The sequence below is a fragment of the Antechinus flavipes genome, chromosome 2 (assembly GCF_016432865.1).
Source record: "Antechinus flavipes isolate AdamAnt ecotype Samford, QLD, Australia chromosome 2, AdamAnt_v2, whole genome shotgun sequence".
In the NCBI taxonomy this organism is placed as follows: domain Eukaryota; kingdom Metazoa; phylum Chordata; class Mammalia; order Dasyuromorphia; family Dasyuridae; genus Antechinus; species Antechinus flavipes.
Window position 1 is genome coordinate 230,677,345 of NC_067399.1, and position 19,324 is coordinate 230,696,668.

The 19,324-nt window shown below is 43.6% G+C and overlaps 1 protein-coding gene across 17 annotated transcripts in view; it reads left to right on the forward strand.

Annotated features, from left to right (window-relative positions):
- Positions 1 to 19,324, forward strand: part of CAMK2B (calcium/calmodulin dependent protein kinase II beta) — a 287,804-nt gene that overhangs the window by 197,583 nt on the left and 70,897 nt on the right. For all 17 annotated transcript variants that reach the window (XM_051976448.1, XM_051976450.1, XM_051976449.1 and 14 more), the window contains exons 5-6: positions 446 to 511; positions 15,563 to 15,635. In XM_051976448.1, coding sequence (XP_051832408.1) covers positions 446 to 511; positions 15,563 to 15,635 — 139 coding nt within the window. The remainder of the gene's footprint in view (positions 1 to 445; positions 512 to 15,562; positions 15,636 to 19,324) is intronic.

Here is a 19,324-nt window from a genome sequence, read left to right on the forward strand (position 1 = left end):
GACAAAGGGGTCAGTCCATTTTTGGACCTAATAGCTCAGAAATTTCTCCAACTCTTCATGAACTAGGACCATAGATTTTGGTTGTATAGACCCTTTACAAGCTGACTTGACTGATTTTGTGATTTCCTTTTTATTCCAGATGACCTTAAATCTGTTTTGTTTTCTCTGTATTGAGGCAGAGTGTCTCCCTGATAGAATGTAAGCTGTGTGAGGACAGAGCCTGTTTCTTTTCTGACTTTGTATCCCATCAGAGTGCCTGGCACGGAGTAGGCACCCAATCCCTATTGTGGATAGATTGGATGATTGATTAGGCTTGGATGAGCCTTAGAATGTATCTAATATTAACTGTGCTCATTGCTCCTTCTCTCAAAGCACCACAAGTCTAGTCTTTGGTCCCTGTGAGCCTAATTAATGTTTCTTCCAACTGTTTTGCCTTGTCTTCCAGAGTCACTGGTGGAGAGCTTTTTGAAGACATTGTGGCAAGAGAGTACTACAGTGAAGCCGACGCCAGGTGAGTCCGGAGCCCCTTACCTTCCCACTCTTCCTCTTGCCCACCTTTCCTTCTTCCCCCCTCTTCTCCCACTCCCTCACCCTCCTTTCTTTCTGTTTCCTCAATCCCTTACCGGCTATACCTGTGCAACATTAACTCATTCATAACATGGGCAGAGGGGCTGGGTCACGGGAAGCCTTGATTTGCAGCCAAAGCTATCAGCGTGGCTCAAAGTCAAGGCCCTGTGCCCAGCTGTGATTCTGGGCCCACCTGGCATTTATAGGCAGCGCTACCTGTCCCCAGTACATACAAGCACATGTGTCTTCGTCTTGTTTGAAACTCTGAGAGAAGAACAAGGGAACTCCAGGCTAGTGTTTGTGCGTTGATGGAAGTGAGAACCAGGGCTACCCAAAGGCTACTCATCTCACCAAGACTGAGCCTTTGGAGACAGTATTTCAAGGAGGGTTTCTCTATAGTCTGGCCTCGGGTACCAAAAGGTCCAAGGCCTTGTTTGATTTCTTTTATCACTGGATTGTTTTCAGTTGGTATCTCAGTCTGCACCTGAGGAACATGAACCATTGAACAGTATATGAAATGTAGCTGGTAACAAGAGCAGGAACACCTGCCTGGAAATCAAGGGAAAAGGCTGGCTGAGCAAGAGAAAGAGGGCCCAGCTTTGAATCCTGGGTCTGCTGACGTTTTTATAGTGGTTCCTACGTGCCAGGCATTGTGCTAAGCACTTTTACAATTATTATCCCATTTAATTCTCACAACAATCTTAGAAAGTAGCTGCTAATATCATCCTCAGTTTACAGATGAAGAAGCAGTATTTAAATGCCTTGCCTAGAGTCACACAGCTGGTGTCTGAGGATGGATTTGTACCCAGATCTTCCTACTCTAGGTTTGGGGACTCTGGCCCCTGTGCCACCTAGGTACTTTACTAGTTGTGTAACTTTGAGCAAGTCATTTACCCCCTCTGGGCCTCAGTTTCCCCTTTTGTAAAATGAGAGGATAAACCAGATGAGCTTTATCACCTTTAACTCTTAAATTCTCATGAATCTTGGAGAAGTTGTGGTCATTGGGTACAGTATTTCCTAAGGGAGTTTTTTTTAGGGCAATGTCCATTGAGTAGCCTCAGTGGGATAGTAGCAGAAAAAATTGGTATCCAGGAGGTACAACTCCAATGTTTTCAAGTATGTTTGTAAGCAAGTCCCCCTCAATATTAGGGCTTCAGGACTGATCTTCTTAATAAAGGATCCCTGGTGCCAGAACAAACCTCTCCTGGATTTGTAGATGGAATAAAGATGGGGAGAATACAGCGTGGGCAGTGACCTTGGGGCAGGATGACTAACCTAACTCTTAAGAGCGCCTCCAGAGCTGTACCTCCACCCTGTTCTCACCCCCAACCTGGGGCAGAGGGCATTCTTTCTCAGGATGCTATAGCGGATACACATCCAAGCAAACAAAGCAAGCTGTGGTCCTCTCTCCTCTTCACTCCAAGAGCCAGGTTTCGGAGTGAGAAACCCTGGGTGAGAATAAGTTTTTCCAGGCATAATAAAAGACTGTTTCTATCCACTTCATGTCTCCAGCTCAATGCCATTTTAGGAAGAAGCACCATGGGAGTAAGAGAGAAGTATGGACACCTTAGTCTCAGCCTGCAGGAGTGAGGTGGGCGGTGGAGGTGGGGAGTAGTGGATAGCTGACCCTGCTTTTTCTCTTTCTCCCAATATTCTTAACTTTAGTTAACTCCTTTATAAAATTAGGGGGTTGTATTAGATGCCCTCTGGGGTCCCTACCAGCTCTGAACTTCTGATCCTAGGACCTTTCTATCATTACCAAGCACCCTTCTCTCAGCTGTTGTAATCATTAAATTCAACAAGCATTTATTAAATGATTACTATATATACCACATGACAGGCAGTATGGTGAAGCAGAGAAAGGGTGTTAGTCCTCAGTTCAAATCATAACTTTGATACCTACAAGGTACTTAAACTCTCGGTATTCTAGGAAACTTTCTAAGATTATGTAGCACTCTCCAGTTGCTAATTACCTTTTGTATAGTGATTTTTCTTCACTTTAAATTCCTGGTGAGATCATAGATCTGGAGTCAAAAAAGGAAAAAAGGAAAGGAAAAGATAAAAGTGCCAAGCACTGGATATAGTCACATACTTTGAGAAGTCTGTTTTCCTGTAGATTTGGAAATTCTTTCCAATAATGCTGATCATAGGCCACCCAAACCTGCGCATCCTGTTGCACCATAAAGTGAAATTCCTAGGGATGCAGACAAAGGTCAATGGTGTTTGCCCTCAGGAAGCTTACATTCAGCCCCATGGAAACAATAGATACTGATGTTTTAAAAAACATCATTTTGAGGATCATTTAAATTTGACAGCAAAGATGCTTCTGGGTAGAGACTGGGCCTTTTCCAGAGGAGGAAGAGTGGAATTTTTTCTTTTTGAGGAGCAAAGCTGAAAGGGAAACTAAGCTGGCTCCATCCCCCTCTGTATTTAGGGGCCAGGAATCAGGAGATGCTCAAAAGGGAGCTGAGCTTACTGGCGTTTTCCTCAGCAGAGACGGTCCAGTTGCTCTTCCATTTAGCGTAACTTGAAATCTCTCTGTTCTAAGGTTAGTTGTAGGAACTGTAGGAGAAAGCAGGCCTAGATGATATGACTGAGAAGGTCTGAAGGGCTTGATGTACCCTGGGGATTCTGGAGATAGCCTGAGCTGGTTAGTTAGGGAAGGCTGTAAGTCTGGAGTGTGAGGCACTAGCCAAGGACCCAAATTGTGCCAGACTCTGGACAATGAATGAATAATTGTTCTTAAGTAGGTAGCGGGGTGTCATGTACTAGGCACGTGGGGATTCAAAGATAAAATGAAAAATAATCTTTTCCCTCAAGGATTGGGCATGGTGGTGATAGTCATTCAATTAGTCAACAAACATTTCCTAAACATTTACTCTGTAGAGTGGGATATAATGTAAACAAATAAGAATATACACAAATACTTAGACTGGAAAGTATCAGTATTGTCTTTCACACTAGGTCTCTCTTGTTTTCAGTTTTCTCTATGGAGTGGCCAGCCAGGTCCTCAGTTTCTCTGTAATAATAATTAATAGTAATATTAACAGCAGCAGCTAACATTTATATAGCACTTAATATGTGCCACGACCTGTTCTAATCATTTTATAATTATTATCTCATTTGATCCTTACAACAACCTTGGGAGATACTTTTATTATCACCTCTGTCTGACAGAAGAGGAAATTGAGGCAAACAGTGGTTAATGGACTGAGCCAGGGTCACCCAGCTGTATCTGATTTTCATGTTTTCCTGACTCCAGACCCAGGGTTCTACCAACTGTGCCAACTCCATGAAAAATAGGCATAACAAGATATATATCCTGCGCATCCACCCACCCCCATAAGACTTTTTTTGAAGGTGTAAACTCCTTTTTGCACATATTCTGTGCTGGGGGCTGGGCAGAATCTCAGCAGGTGGTGTGCCAGGCTCGGCATCCAGCCAAGGGAACAACCCAGGAGGGTTCCTTGCCATAACCTGGAAGTAAGACACTTCTGCCTGGTGCTTAGAAAGCCTCTGACCTTAGAGAGACCAAGCATCCAGCTAGCACAGTCCATCCAGCCCCATAACCAAGGCCTATGCACAATGCCTGGCACGTAGTGGGTACTTAATAATGTTTATTGATTGATTGGCTCTGCTCACCTTGTTGGCCCAGAGCTCACCTGCCCATCCCTGGTGGGTCCCAGAGGCACTTTTGGTCTTGAGTTCCTTTCCTTCCCCACCGTCTCTCTAAGCCTGTGTCCTCCCCCAGTCATCAGAGGTTGGAATCTCACCCCTAACCCTCACCATTAACAGCCATCTGCACACACCTTGTGATAACACCTGTGGTCTCTGAGCTTTCAAAACATTGTTTCTCTCCTTTTCTCGTTCCCCATATCCACCCTCCCTCCCTCCCTGCCCCTTCCCTGTCTGTCCTTCTGTCTTCTTGCACCTCTCTCTCTGGGTCCTCCCTTGCCCCATGCCCTTTCCTCCTTAATCCACCTTTTGGTTTCCCGGACTTGTCCCCTCTTTCGTGTGTCATTTGGGTTTCTGCCGTACATCTCCCATTGCCCGTTGCTCCTCTTTGGTTCTCCCTCTTCCTCCCTTCTCCTCCCTGTGTGGGCACTGCCTTCGCCCTGGGGGTGCCCCCCTCCTGCTGCTCCCTCTTCCTTCCTTTCCCCGTTCTTCTTTCCCCTCGACCTTCTCCCCTGCCTGCCTGCCTGCCCCCCCACACCCTATTTTGTTTTGCAGTCACTGTATCCATCAGATATTAGAAAGCGTTACATACATTCACCACTATGCCATTGTACACAGGGACCTGAAGGTCAGTATACCTCTTCCCCTGCTCACGCCCTTGGGTGGGAAGTGCTTTTGCTGTCACCACCAGAGCTGAGCCTGTCCAGGATGGAAACGCCACGTGCGCTGCTGTCACAGGCAGTGGGGGTGGGCCAGCAGCTTGGGGGAGTTGTTGGAGCCAGGCGTGCATGTGCTAGAAGTCAAGGCGAGTTCCCCCCTCTGGTGCACAGGGCCGGCTCCCCTCGCTACGTTCCTCTCGTGGAGACCAAGGTCACTAGGAATATCAACCCCACTACCTTCTTAGCCTCTCAGAGCTTCATCTTCCCCCTTCAGAATGGGGAAGGGGGATGAAAAGAAAAAAAAAACAGCAGCACTGGCCAATCTTTATTCATTCTTTCTCTACTTTTCCCGTTTTCTTTTTTTATGTCTGTCTCTTTCTGGCTCCCTCATTTTTAATGTCTTTTTGATCTGGAGACAACTCCATCCCACACAGTTCAAATCTGACCTTTTAGGCTTAATACTTGTATGACTTTGGGCAGGCAATTTAACCTGCCTGGGTCTTTGCCTGAGATCAGAGGGCATTTAACTATAGTATCCTGATCTCCTCACAAATGCCAAGAAAGTACTGCATAGAAAGCAACTTTTAACCTGATTAGCTGGCCTTTGAGGTTCCTTCCAGCTATGGATTTGTGATCCTACATACAAAACACAGGGCCCTCTAACCTGCCACATCTTCTTGCCCAGGGAGTGGAGAGCTGACTGCCATAGGGGATGAGGGGTCATCAGGAAATCTGAGGCTTGAGAAGTCTTTGCCACCTTCAGGGAGCCAGGAGGGATGATTAGAACAAGGAGATTCATCTTGAAACTCAAAGTCCCTCAAGCCCACTTTCTCCTCCCAATCTTTTGCCCATCCTAGAGCTCTGTAGGGTCCTTTGCTGTTGATTCTATCTGCTCCCGGTCAAGGCCTGACTTTTGAAACAGACTTAGCAAGTGAAAAACTCCTTTTCTGGGTTCAGGAAATCTTTCCACACTGCTGGATCTATGAGGTTATGAGCTTGTGAGCAACACAGGCTTGGGAAGGGATAGATGTCAGGATCCGGTGCCATGATTCTGCTTCCTGTGGGGACAGGCTTCCTCTTGAAGGGCCGTATGACCTAACTATTGTAGTCTTTGGTCTGGCCCAGCTGAATCCCAATTTGGGGTGCTCTGTGAGCCAAGGCAAAAAGAGGAGGGCCCTGGGAAAGGCCGGCCCAGGGAATGGGCACCAGATTGGGCTGTCAGCCGATTCATGCCTTTGTTAATCAATTCTGGGCTGAGCTTCATAGAAATGGGCCAGGGGAATAGGGCTGGAAATTATAGGGTGGGGTGGGATGGAGTCCTTCTATTTGAGAGCTCCAATTTAAGAGTCTTAGGGCAGGGTGCTAGCCACTGTTACTCTTTTTAGATACAACCGTTGACACTGTTACCCCTTCAGGTGCTGTGCCGTCAGTGAGCAGCACGTTCCCTAGCAAACAGTGGAGCATGCCCAGGGGAAGGTCGGCTCTTGGGGCTCTGAGGTGGTTTTTGGAGGACAGGCTGTTTATTAGAACCTGTTAGAGTTTGTATTCGACCAGCAGAACCTTTAAGAACCCGGAGTCACTGGAAGCATCACAAAAAGACTTTAGGAACAAAGGTATATAATTTGGGAGAAATAAATTTTAAAAGGAGGCAAAGTAGGGAGGAGCCTGTGAGTGAGTGCTGGTACCAAGGTGTGAACTAGGGTTGAAGCATAGCCAGTGAAACTAAAGGGGAAGAACAGGAAATAATCTGGCTGTGGCAACATAATTCAATCGGACACTGATTGAGCACCTATTGCATGCACATGTTGTCCTTTCCAAATGAGGCAGGTGGGTACTTCTAATACTTTGAAACTTGGATGGACTCAATCCATAGACAAGTGAGCCCTCCAGCGATGGGGACAGCCACCCCTCTATACCTGTATGTCTTTGGTTATTCTTGCTTGAGCTCTTCTGTAAAGGTCCACCCAACATGGCAAGATCATTGATTACTTCTTGTTTTCTCTATGGGATCAGTTTCTCTTTTTCTTTTCTGGTTGTACTTCTATGTGATGAAATCCTCTCTTCGAGGGCAAAATTTCTCGTTTGTAATATGTTACCGCCATATCTCCCCCACCATGGGCCTTTCTGTTGACTTTTGGGCGATCCTCAATTTTAATTATTCAGAGGTTATTTTATTCTGTGACTCACAGCCATGCAGCTTCACTGTAAGACTATAATCAGAAAGATTGGCCTTTATTCCAAGGAAAAGCTTGAGGTCATTAAGAGAAAATTGCTCAATTTCCCAAAGGCAATCCAACCCACTCTCCTACTCCTGTTCAATGCTGCTCCCCCCCTTCCCCTGCTCACTAGCCACATCCTGTGTCTGCCTAAGATGTATGTACTGATATACCAACTCTATGAGGTCTCCATCCAATCTCACATCTTTGTTTCATACAGATTATAAAACTGGCAAGGAGGCATGATACAGTAATTAGGGGGGACTTCCTTAATGGAAGTCTCATTCTTCTAAAAGTATAACATCTGGAAATTTTATTAACTAACCTTAATTTAATCTTTTAATCTTGGGAGGTGGCAGAAGCAGGGAGGAGAACTTCCTTTAGGCTTAATACTGACCGACAAGAAAGAACTGATTGGTGATAAGAAAGTGACAAGACACTGGGAAAGTATGCCTCTGTTGTATTGGAATTCATAACAAAGAAGAAGAGTATACTGGACATCTTGGACTGGAGAATTAAAAACCAGATTCTTAAAAACCTTCAGAGAAAAATGAGATCTAAGCTTATAGGTAAAGACCCTAAAAGGGGAATATAGTTCAGGGTACTTACGCTCTGATCAATCCAGATTTGGAAAAGGATGTGCTTAAAGAGTAGAAGAAGAAGGGTTGAAAAAATCAGGATGAACATGGAAGAAGGCTAGGACAAGACCAGAAGGATAAAGCGGAGTGACCTGGGGCTTGCAAAAGATGCTAGAAACCTAACAACAAACAGAAAAAGCTGTTTCAAGAAGTGCTTGGAGCATTAAGAACAAAGAAGAGATAAATCTATTGTTGAGAGAAGACTTGTAACTTTAATGAAGCAAAGAGCTATTAGAGTCATTTCAGCACCCAGCTTCCTTCTATCCTCTCCTCTCCAGAAAGAAGAAAGGGGTGTGTGTGGGGGGAGAAGTAGTACCAATAGGACTTGACCATTCAAAATAGGAAAGGGAAGGTAGGAGAAGGACTTCTTAAAAAATTTTGTTTTTAAATTTTTTTATTATAGCTTTTTATTTACAAAACATATGCGTGGGTAATTTTTCAACACTGACCCTTGCAAAACCTTCTGTTCCAACTTTTCCCTCCTTTCCCCTACCCCCTTCCCTAGATGGCAGGTAGTCAAATACATGTTTCAACATTCAAGGGAATGTAGTCCCATACATGTTAAATATGTTAAAGTATATGTTAAATCCAATATATGTATACATATTTATACAGTTATCTTGCTGCACAAGAAAAATCGGATCTAGAAAGAAAAAAAAAACCTGAGAAGGAAAACAAGAATGTAAACATACAGTAACAGAAAGAATGGAAATGCTGTATTGTGGTCCATACTCATTTCCCGTAGTTCTCTTTCTGGGTGTAGATGATTCTCTTCATTATTGAATAATTGGAACTGGTTTGAATCATTTCATTGTTGAAGAGAGCCACGTCCATCAAAAATGATCATCATATAATCTTGTTATTGCTGGTGTATCATGATGATTTCCTGGTTCTGCTCATTTCACTCAGCATCAATTCATGTAAATCTCTCCAGGCCTTTCTGAAATCATCCTGCTGGTTATTTCTTTCCGAACAATAATATTCCATAACATTAATATACCACAACTTATTCAGCCATTCTCCAACTGATGGGCATCTGCTCAATTTCCAGTTTCTGGCCACTACAAAGAGGGCTGCCACAAACATTCTTGCACATATAGGTCCCTTTCCCTCTTTAACATCTCTTTGGGGTATAAGCCCAGTAGTAACACTGATGGATCAAAGAGTATACATAGTTTGATAATTTTTTGAGCATAGTTCCAAATTGCTCTCCAGAATGGCTGGATATATTCACAATTCCACCAACAATGTATCAGTGTCCCAGTTTTCCCACATACCCTCCAATATTGATCATCATCTTTCAGGAGAAGGACTTTTAAATGAGCTTGTATTGCTAGCCTCAATAAGCTGGAGACTGTTGTGTTGGTTTTCAAAACAGGGGAAACTTTTTCTGTTTAGAAAAAACTAAAGCTAGGTTGACAGAGTGATTTTGGAGGCTGGAAGACCTGAATTCAAATCCTACTTCAAACACCTGATAACTATGTGACTCTGAGCAAGTCACTTTACTTCTGTCTACCTCAATTTTCTTATCTATAAAATGAAGATATTGAGAGCATCTATCTTCCAGAGTAGTCATGAGGATCAAATGAAATAATATTTCCAAAATGCTTAGCACAATTTCTGGCTACTGTGTTTCTTTCCTTCCTTCCTGTGCAGAAACTACAGATTGCTAAATTTATCGTCAATTTCTGGCAAAATTTGGGAAGACATTTGTGAGTTTTTAGAACATGGTTTGTGAGTTTTTAGAAAATAATTCTGGGGTCACCAGAGACCCCAGAGTTTCTAGATAGAGATCAAAAATGATATATATCAAATTAAATTCATGTTGTTTTGGATGTAGTTTCCAAATTTATAACCCAGCCCAGAGGAGTGCTAGTGATAAAGAAGATCTAAGTTTCAGAAGAAAAACAAATAAAACATTTTGGCAACATCTCCCCTGAATTGGATAAGATAATGAGATGTGGTCTGAATACAGACCTTCAAAGAGAATTAAAGCATTTTAAACAACTATAATTTCTAAATGTCAATGGATATTTTGATGTCATGTTAGGTACATGTCTCTAGTGGAGGACTCTGATCTTGGTCTCTATCCTGTTCAACATTTTAGCAGCTTAGAGAAAGACAAAGGTTTTTTTTTAATTCAATTTAAATAAACAAATATTTATTAACTGCCTGCTATATGCCAGGAACTAAGTCCTGGAGATACAGAGACAAAAAACAAAATAATTCCTATCCTCAAGGGGTTCACATTCTGTGGGTGAGCATTCTATATAATTACATCCATTTGCAGATGTCTTAAAACTGAAAAGAATGGATAATAAGATTTATGAGAGAATTAAAATTTAAAATTTTCTCAATAGTTCAGATGACTGGGATTAAAAAATAAAGAATTTTAATTTAGATAAATGTGAAGTCTGACATTTCCATTAAAAAAATAAAAGGTGGGCATGGTTGTGAAAAGCCAAGTAATGCTAAATACAGACAAGCTAAATACAGGAGCAGTGTATGACAGGTCTGTGTTAAAAAGACTGATACATTTTTGACTGTTTTGTACAGAGTCCAGCTCAAAAGGAGTAATGATGACTTATCTGTACTTTGCAGTAAGTCAACTGCATATAGAGAACTGTGCTGATTTTGATGTGTAACAGTTTAGATGGGACACTGATAAGCTACAAACGTAGCCTGAGAAGGGTGAGCAAGAAGAATCTAGAATCTGAGTCATTTAAGAAGGAACTGAGTTGTTCAACTTGCAGAAGAAAAGACAAAGGAAAAATAATGATAGTTTCCTTTGAATGATTAAAAGGTTGTCCCAAAGAAGTACAAATTGGTTCACTTGATATTATTCAGAACTCAGAACTAACTCTGGGAGGATGAGGGTAATGGAGAGTTGATAACTTTTAGGTTATAAATTTGACAAAGGAAAGAACTTTCTAGTGACTAGAGCTACCCAGAGTGAAATGGGCTAGAGCTTCCTGAGCTAGTGAGTTCCCTGTCACTGAAGATATTCAAACAGAGTCCAAATGAATCCCTATTAAAAAATATTTTAGCAGGTGGTATAAACTATAGTTATCCCTTCCACATCACAACTTCTTCCATCATAGTTTTGATTTATCTCAGGTTGGCAAAAAAAAATTAAATAGGAATTTTTGGGGAGTTTTACAGAAGCCACAGATGACATAAAAAGATCATCAGATGACACAGAAAAAGTTTAGAAACTCAGAAATGCAATATACATATAGTATGTTAATATGTATGTACATATATGTTCATATATGTAATATACATGTGCGAAATTATGTAATATCAACCTAAATTTTACAAAATAGTACTGTAAACATCCCATAAAAGAAAAAGAAAAAATTCAGACTTCCTCTCTACTATGAAGAGAGGGCCAAAAATTTTACACAAATTTTCATGGAGGTCTTTATCCCTAAATTCTATGATGTGGAAGGGATAACTATAGTTGCTGTCTTAATTTATCAGCGGTACCAGCCTGGAGAGAACAGGATAGTCTTCATGGGGCATGAAATTGCCAGTACCTTGGAATGCAAGTCGCAGAAGGAGGCAGGACAATGAGAGAGTTAGAAAGACTGCCTATAGCCTGAGTGAAATAGAGGAAACAGCTGCTGGGGAGTTTTTAGGGATGGCAGCATGAAAGAGCTCCAAACTCAGGCTTCTAGTGATCCCTCATATCTTTTCTTGGTAGGAAAGGGAGGAGGAATCATATTTAATCGTTGTTGGGGAAAGAAAAACCTTTGTCAATATTCAATCTGATATTGCCAGTGGCAGATGGTCTAACAGAAAGAATTATTGGCTTTGAACTGGGGTTTGGATTCTGGCTCTGACTCTTTCAGCCCGTGTCACCTTAGGCAGGCTATTTTCCTTTTCTGTCTCATCTATAAAAATGAGTGAGTTGAACTCAATCTTTAAAGTTCATTCTAACTTGGTGTCTTTGCTTCATGAGGACTATGACTTGGAGGAATCTCACACTCTACAGAGATTTGGCCCAGAATCAGAAAATCCATGTGTTCCAGGTGTCTGGATGTTAGTTATTCTTTGAAACAAGAAAGGCAGGAAGAAGAAAGGAGAAGGAAGGAGCATTTATATAGTGCCTACTATGTGCCAAGTACTGTGTTAAGTAAAGAGAAGAAAGATTTCATTGATGAAATGGCCTCTGGATGTCTGATTCCTTGGGCACATTGACCATTTGAGTAAGATTTGGAAAGATTCAGGGGTCTTTGATCCCTATGGGAATTCAGTAAAGATTTGTCTCACGTGACCAAGAAATATATTTGTTCCTAGAATGACCTTCTTCTATTGATAGTCATCATAAACTAGAAGCAAACCAGAACCATGGGGTAGGTCTGAGAGGGGCAGCAGAAGCTTGATCCTATTCTAGCTACCACTGGCAGGCCAGGAAAGAGGGAGAGAGTGGAGGCTGGACCCTATCCTCTTGTCCCTTACTAGAAATAGGCAGAGAAAGGGGAGGTCTCCTGGCCAAAATCAAGAGGGCATAGTGGCTGTTCTAGCACGAGAATGAACCTCTTTCTTCCCCAGGCCCTCATTCTCTTAATCTGTAAAGTGGGCTTGATGCCTTCATAAAGAGGAGATAAAATTCCATCCTTTGTATAGGCTGAGACCCTCAGGATAGGAGGTTCTGTACATTTGGGGCTTTAATAGTATTGTGGCAAAGTGCTGGTTAATGTTGCTTAGGCTCCTTGCCTAGAAAACTTAGATATCAAAGCTCAGGACTGATTGCACAGGGGAGCAATTCTGTAAACAGCTTTTAAAATAATAAATAATATTTATTTATTAAAGATAATAAATACATAGATAGTTAACTCACTTTAATCTACCAAGCACCTACTATGAGCCCCATTGGAAAGGGCCTTAAATATAGAACATAGGCAACAGGAAGTCATTGAGGGTCTTTGAGTGGGACATATGTGGGACAACATCAAGTAGGAGCCACATGTTGGACAACATAATTTAACTTGGCCCTAAGAATATTATTTTGGCCAACTAGGTGAATGATGAATTGTAAAGAAAAGAGATTCAAGGCAGAGAGACCAGTTAGGGAACAGTTGGGAATTCCAGCATAAAGGTCTGAATTAGAGTATTAGCCCCATGAGTGGCCAGGCCTAAGTCAGGTTCAGACTGGAAGGAAATGAGACATTTAGCAGAAGGAAGTTGCATTAGCCACAGCACCTAACCCCTCTCCTGTGAAGTCAGAAATAAAGAGATTATAGGCAGGTTCAGTGGAGTATGATTTCCAGGCTCTTTCTCCTGGCATCAGAATGGGTCATCGATGTCCTCTTCAACCACTAGTGGCTGTATCAATAGAGGGATCATCACTGATAAAAGAATCCTTGGATGCTTCCCTATTCTGAGGGCAAGAACCTGTTCTCCTCCCCTGGAATGGCTAGCTGTACCCATTTTCCAGATGGCAGTACTGCCATAGCGGCAGCAACATGACTATCTTTTCAGAAACCTCACTAGGATGACTCTGATCAGTCTCTGCAATGGAGGGACTGCCCGACAACCAGAGCTGCATGCCTGGGAGGTGTCATCAGCATGATGCTGCAGCAACAGCAGCAGCAATGCAGTAGCTTGGAGCTGGTTTCCTGGAATCAAGCAGCTGTTTGAGAATTCTCATTTCAAGAAATATTGAAGTCATGAATTTGAAAAAGTCCATTCAGAATCACAAGAAATAGAGGACTAAGGATTCTTCTAAGAAAACTACTCCTACCACAAAGCTATATGGTGCTGTGGAAAGCATCGTACTGATAATATGATTTTAGTGTTCTCCTTGTAAAAATGTGGGATTGGACCAGATGACTGCAGATTGGACCCATTTGCCATTTGGGCAGGATTTGGTAGAATACTAGGACTTCTTCCAAAAAACTTACTGGATGTTGCATAAAGAGGAAAGTTACTTTTTTTCTGGGACTCCTCTGGTTATCCCCCTTATTTCAGCTATGTTCCACACTTAAATCTAGTGTAGATGCCAGAAGAGATGGAGAAGGGAAAAAGATGGTATCCCTTTGTTCTCAGTCTGTTGGCCTCTTTGACCAGGCTTACTATGTATTCCTGAATGATAAGGCCTGAGATGAGACACCAATCTCCAGCCCTTCAGGTGGCTGATCTGGAAGTCCTGGGCTCTGCCAAGTCACTGGTGGCCATAGACCAGTCTCAAAACATCTTACTTATGACCAGATCTGGCTCTAGATCAGAGTGGGACAAACTATGGCGTTTATACCTTGGAGACTTATTTTCTCCCTCCCCTATGCACATCCTTTTCTCTCTCTTCTCTTTCTGTCTCCCAATCCTTTCTTCTTTCTCTCTCCTTTTCTTCTTTGGACCCAGCTTGTGTCAAGACTACCAGTAGACACCCCCCAGAGATGCTTCTTGATTGATGAGAACATGAAGTTAGCAATAAGTATAACTTAGGATGGAAAGGGTGGGTGTCAGGGGATGACCCACAACTTCCCTCTTCTAGGAAGCAATGAAAATTTGGGGCTTTACTCTCCACCTGATGAAATCCCTTCCCTTGTACCCTCATCCTTTTGATTTCCAATTCTTATCACTAGGTAGAATGGCCTGAACCAAATGAGAAGGTAGAGAAAGAAAGGTTGTTCTCTCACTTTGAAAGTTCTTCACTAGGTGGATAATCCCACCATTCTTTAATACACATGATCATACATCTTCTGTCCTGAATTCAGTGAGTAGCTGAAACACCAGCTTCAGAGGATGGAGCAGAGTAGAGGGGAGGGGGGTTGAGTGCAGATGACAGGAATGTGGGTAAGTCAGGAGGAGTCCCTGGCAGAACTCCTCCATCTCAGTGCTGCAGGCAGGAGGACAGGCCTTTGCCCTCCCTTCATTTCAGAGCTCCAGGAAGGTCCCTGCACTTGCTTCTTGCCCAACTGCCTTAGGAATGAGGCTGCGGGTGGGGGGCAGGTGGCTGGCTTGAGACTGGCGGGCTCCTTCCTTTCTTCTCCCTCACAGCCTCACTGACTTGCCTTTCTGCTTGGGTCACCTCCATGTTGGAGCCTTGGTGCAGGCAGAGACCCCTGGGAGGTGGGAAAATCCTGCCCACTAAGCTGCTGCGCTCTTCCAGCTGGTTCTTCCTTCCCCTCTCCAAGCCATAGGCACTTCCTGGACACTAATGATCCCTGCACTCCTCCTCTTGTTTTTTTATTTTCCTCCCTTCCTCTCCCTGTTCCTTCTCCCTCTTCTCCCACCCTTTTCTCCAGATTTCTCTTGATATTGTGAAAATTCATTTCTTAACAAATCTGGGAGCCGGGGGACCCTCCCCCACTCACCCTGGGCAGAGTTTGGGGCTCACTCTGTCTGTCTGTCTGTCTCTCTCTCTGTGTCTCTCTGTCACACACGCCCACACCTCCCCCCCCAACAAAAGAAGGGGGCTTTGGAGGAGAAGAGCTAGTGAGGGGAGACAAGTTTTCCCACCAGTGACGAGCATTTTCCCTCCACCCTCCAGCCACTGTACCTCACCCTCCCAAGCAGCTTTCCTTCCCTAAAATAGAGGAAACCTCCCACGTGAGGAAATTCCTCTCGGTGTAGAAGCGGAGGTCAAGGGAGTCCTTTGTTCTCCACCCTCTTCCTTTTCCTCCCCCATCTCCTCCTCCTCTTCGCCCTTTTCTTCCTCCTTTTTTTCCTCTTCCTCCCCCTCCTCCTGTTTCTCCTCCTCCTTTTCCCTTTTTCCCATTCCCTCGTCACCCCCTCCCACCAGCCTTGTGGTTGTTACCACTCACCGTGAACTAACACGCCCCCTGGTGTTTGCATGCAGTCATTGCATCCAGCAGATCCTGGAGGCTGTTCTCCATTGCCACCAAATGGGGGTCGTCCACAGAGACCTCAAGGTGAGTTTTCTGCCCCAATGCTCTGTCCGTCTGTCGTCTTTCCGTCCGTCTTCGTATCTTGCATGCTTTTTAGAAATTATTTAAAAAAACAAAACAAAACATGGGGTCAGCTCCAAGTGGTTCCAGGTGGTTTCTGACAGCCGTCAATCTCCTCCCCATCCCATCCCACCCATTGCTGTACTTGTGTGTACCTGGAGAGGGATGCGGTATTAACTGGCGCCCTGGCAGGGTCCTTAGCTGGCTTTGCCGGCAGCGCGGCTTAAGGGAGAGCCCGCTGGATTTTGAGCTGGGATCCTAACTCTGCTACTTGATCTGTGAGCCTTGTGTAAATAATCCCTGCCCTGGGCTCCTGCTGTTCTGTAAAACGGGAAGGTTGCAGGAGAGGCTCCCAACCCTTGACTGTCTTCGTGGACATGCACTCTGGCTAGTCTGCCGGAGGCTTGTTGGGTATGGGATGGAGAGGTGCTAGACAGGGCTGCTGCATTTGGACAGCTCTTATCGCCCCTCTGCAAACACACAGGCTTTCCCCACTGTCCTTCCGAGGCTGCCGTCTGGTAGCCAGAGGATGCCCGAGCAGAATACAATGAAGTGACTCTGGAAGTGAAGCTTAGAAGCCAAGAGCAGCAAGATTTCTTCCCTTTCTATCATTTTCCTCCCTACCCTTGAAAGAGCAGTTATTTTGGCCCCTGCCGAGCCTTCCCCTTGAGGTGATTCTCCGCTGGGTTCTGATTGAGGAGCCCCGATCTGGAAGCCACAAGCGTGTCATGCCTTTTTCTCCCTCGCCCCTGCCTTGCTTGGCCATGGGTGGCTGTGTTTGCTGCCCAGATGGCGGCAGGATTGATCCGTCCTGCGGCCTGGTACTTCTGGGATCCGTAGGGCACTTGCATTTCTGGAAGCCACGCCCCTTTCTACACCATTGTGCGTATTCCGAGATGCTTTCCAGTTAGCAGTGATCAGGTAGAAAAGTGCAGGACCCTAGTGCAAAAGGTAGGGCATAGGGGAGACTTTCAGACACACTCAGAGCAGGGAAGTTGAAGTCATTCATTCGATTAAGCTCTAATTTTACCTGGATATTCACATCCCTGCCATCAGGCTTCCTTCCCAGAGTTTTCAGGTTTTACGCTCCTTACCTAAAATCAAGTGGCCAGTCTCCCTTCTGCATGCCCTGTCTGGTTTTCTTTGTGTCCTAGTCCTTTGTTTTCTGTCGCCATGTAGGTGCTCTGTATTTCCTGGTTTGTTCATGATTCTCCCATGCAGCCTAACCTCCTGCTACAATAAGAAAAAAGCTGAGAGCCCCCAACTGCTCTTGGACTATGAAAGAAAATACCTCTTTCCCTACAGCCCTCATGGAGGGAAAGAAGGCAGCTGGCCAGTTGTGTGTGTGTGTGTGTGTGTGTGTGTGTGTGTGTGTGTGTGTGTGTGTGTTTTGAGGGCATTATTATGGTTGACTGGTAATATCTCAATGTTGTGGTTGAAGATTCTCAGGGACCGGGGCTTGGTTTTTCTCTTAGCCTTAACTTTGTTGATGCTGTTCATTATTTTCTAATTAACTCTAGAACCAAGATGTTTCCAATTTGTGCTTCCTTTCCCTCTCCAGGTAGTTCCTGCAAACAGGGAGAGAATCTTTGCTGAAAAGAGGAAAAACAAAAATCCCCAAATTAAAAACTACATTGTGTGTTTCGAATGTTATAAGAATTACTGATGAGAATATGTCAGACCATTCCAGCATAGCCTCAACCTTCTCCAGTAGGAATATGGTCAAAAAGAAAAAGTCTTGTTGCTTCCTGCAATTCTTCCATTTTTTAGCTGGGTTTAGAGAGTGTCCCAAATGCTCCAGGGTGAAACTCCTTTTTAATTACAACAAGCTTATGCAGTGTACTAGGGAGAAAAAGGGGGTTTGGTATTGCAGAGTGGACCAAGAGGTAAAGATGAGAATCAGTGGCAGTGAGCCTCAGAGAAAGTCCTTCCATGCCTGAAGAGCCTACTCCATTGAGACTGACAGAGGGGAAACTGGTGGTAAGGTGGGCTTCTTATCTCCTACTTAGAGGCACTCAGACTCTATTAGATCTCTCTATCCCAGGCTTTTGAGAGCCAGGACTAGAAGTGAACAAGATAGACATTACCCAAATAGTGATAATGGATAATTCCGATTATATTATCCTAATATAATGTATTAGTGAGCATAGTAAAAGATATTTTTGATATGACTTTTCTTATCCTTCTTGCTAGAAAATTCTTGCATGGAGAGACTTATTTTGTGACTAAGATCTTCTCTAAGATCTCTTTTGACTTTAAAATCCCAAGATCTTATGTCTCCCCTCCACCTTTTTAAAAAATAACAATGAATTACCTCCATATGATACATGATTTTCAAACATGGGTAGGGGTTAAAGAATAGGTTGTAATTTCCTAGATGTTCCTCTAAATGCCTGAGAGGCTGAGTATTGCTGTGGATGATACAGAAAAGATCATCTCCCCCAAAGAGTAGCTTGCCAGTGTGATCCTTCCTCTTGTTTATATGGATCCCAAGGGGAACCTCATCCCAGGTAGTGTGGTTTAGGAACTTGCTCTGATTTCTCTCTTGCCTGTTTGGTAGAAAATGAAAAAACAAACTACTTACCTTTCCTGTAATTCTCACTCATCTCTTTCCAGCTATCTCCTCCAATTCTTTCTTTCCAGCTCTACCTAGGTACAAACTCTTTCACAAAGTGACTCCTTTCTGCCTCACTTCTGGAAAATGTCTGTGCTGTGGAAGGTTTGCTTATGTGAAAGCTTTAGCTGAAGCCATACACTGACTTTAGTAATTCTAGATGAGCTCTGAAGAACATGCATAGAGGACTTCTATCCCTCCAAAAATTCCTTGAATTTCCTAATTTAGCTGTCCAGAACAAAAGTACCTCAATCAGAACTCATGGAATTCTTGGAATAGTCCTTAGTGGGGCTGGTGTTGGAGGCAGTGTTTGTTTGGTCCCTGTTGATGTGGAAAAGATGAAAAAGCATTGGTTCCAGCAACTCTATAAACTCAGGAATCATGTTGGTCATAATAATTCACCTTCCACTAATGAGCCAGAGGCCTTGAGAGATTATGGAGATAGGCAGAAAGAGGTGAAAAGCCCATCTGCTAGGTTCAAGCTTGATGGGCAGCAACATAAATTGTGTGATCCTGGGCAGCTAGCCATAGTTGTGAGATGGAACTTACCTACACAGGCTTTAAACACCTGTATATGCCCTTGATTTTCTGGCATCTTGGGGATGTGTATGAAAGGTTGGGTCAGGGTAGGCAGCTCACAAATTTTGTAGAGATCTATTGACCATCCCCAGAGCAATATCATTTACCTCAAAGTCTTGGTAACTAACTCTTGGGCATCAAGGACCAGGACCAACTAATCTCCTTGGACAGATCTGATTAAGCATTATTAGACATAGTATAACTATGCTATATTTTGCCCCATCCTAATGCCAGAACAATGAGGGTCATTAAGGCTTTCAGGTGGGCAATATCAGATAGGAAGAAGCCACTTTTATCCATTTCAAGTGTGAAGGCTCTGGACATGATTCAGCTCTATTAGTTTACTCCAAGCTCCTCTTCTTGGAAGGTGGGTGGCTACTATGCCTATTATGGCTTTATATAATGGGGAAAATATTGCATTTGGAATAAGAAAACCTAGGTCCAAGTCACAGCTCTTTTA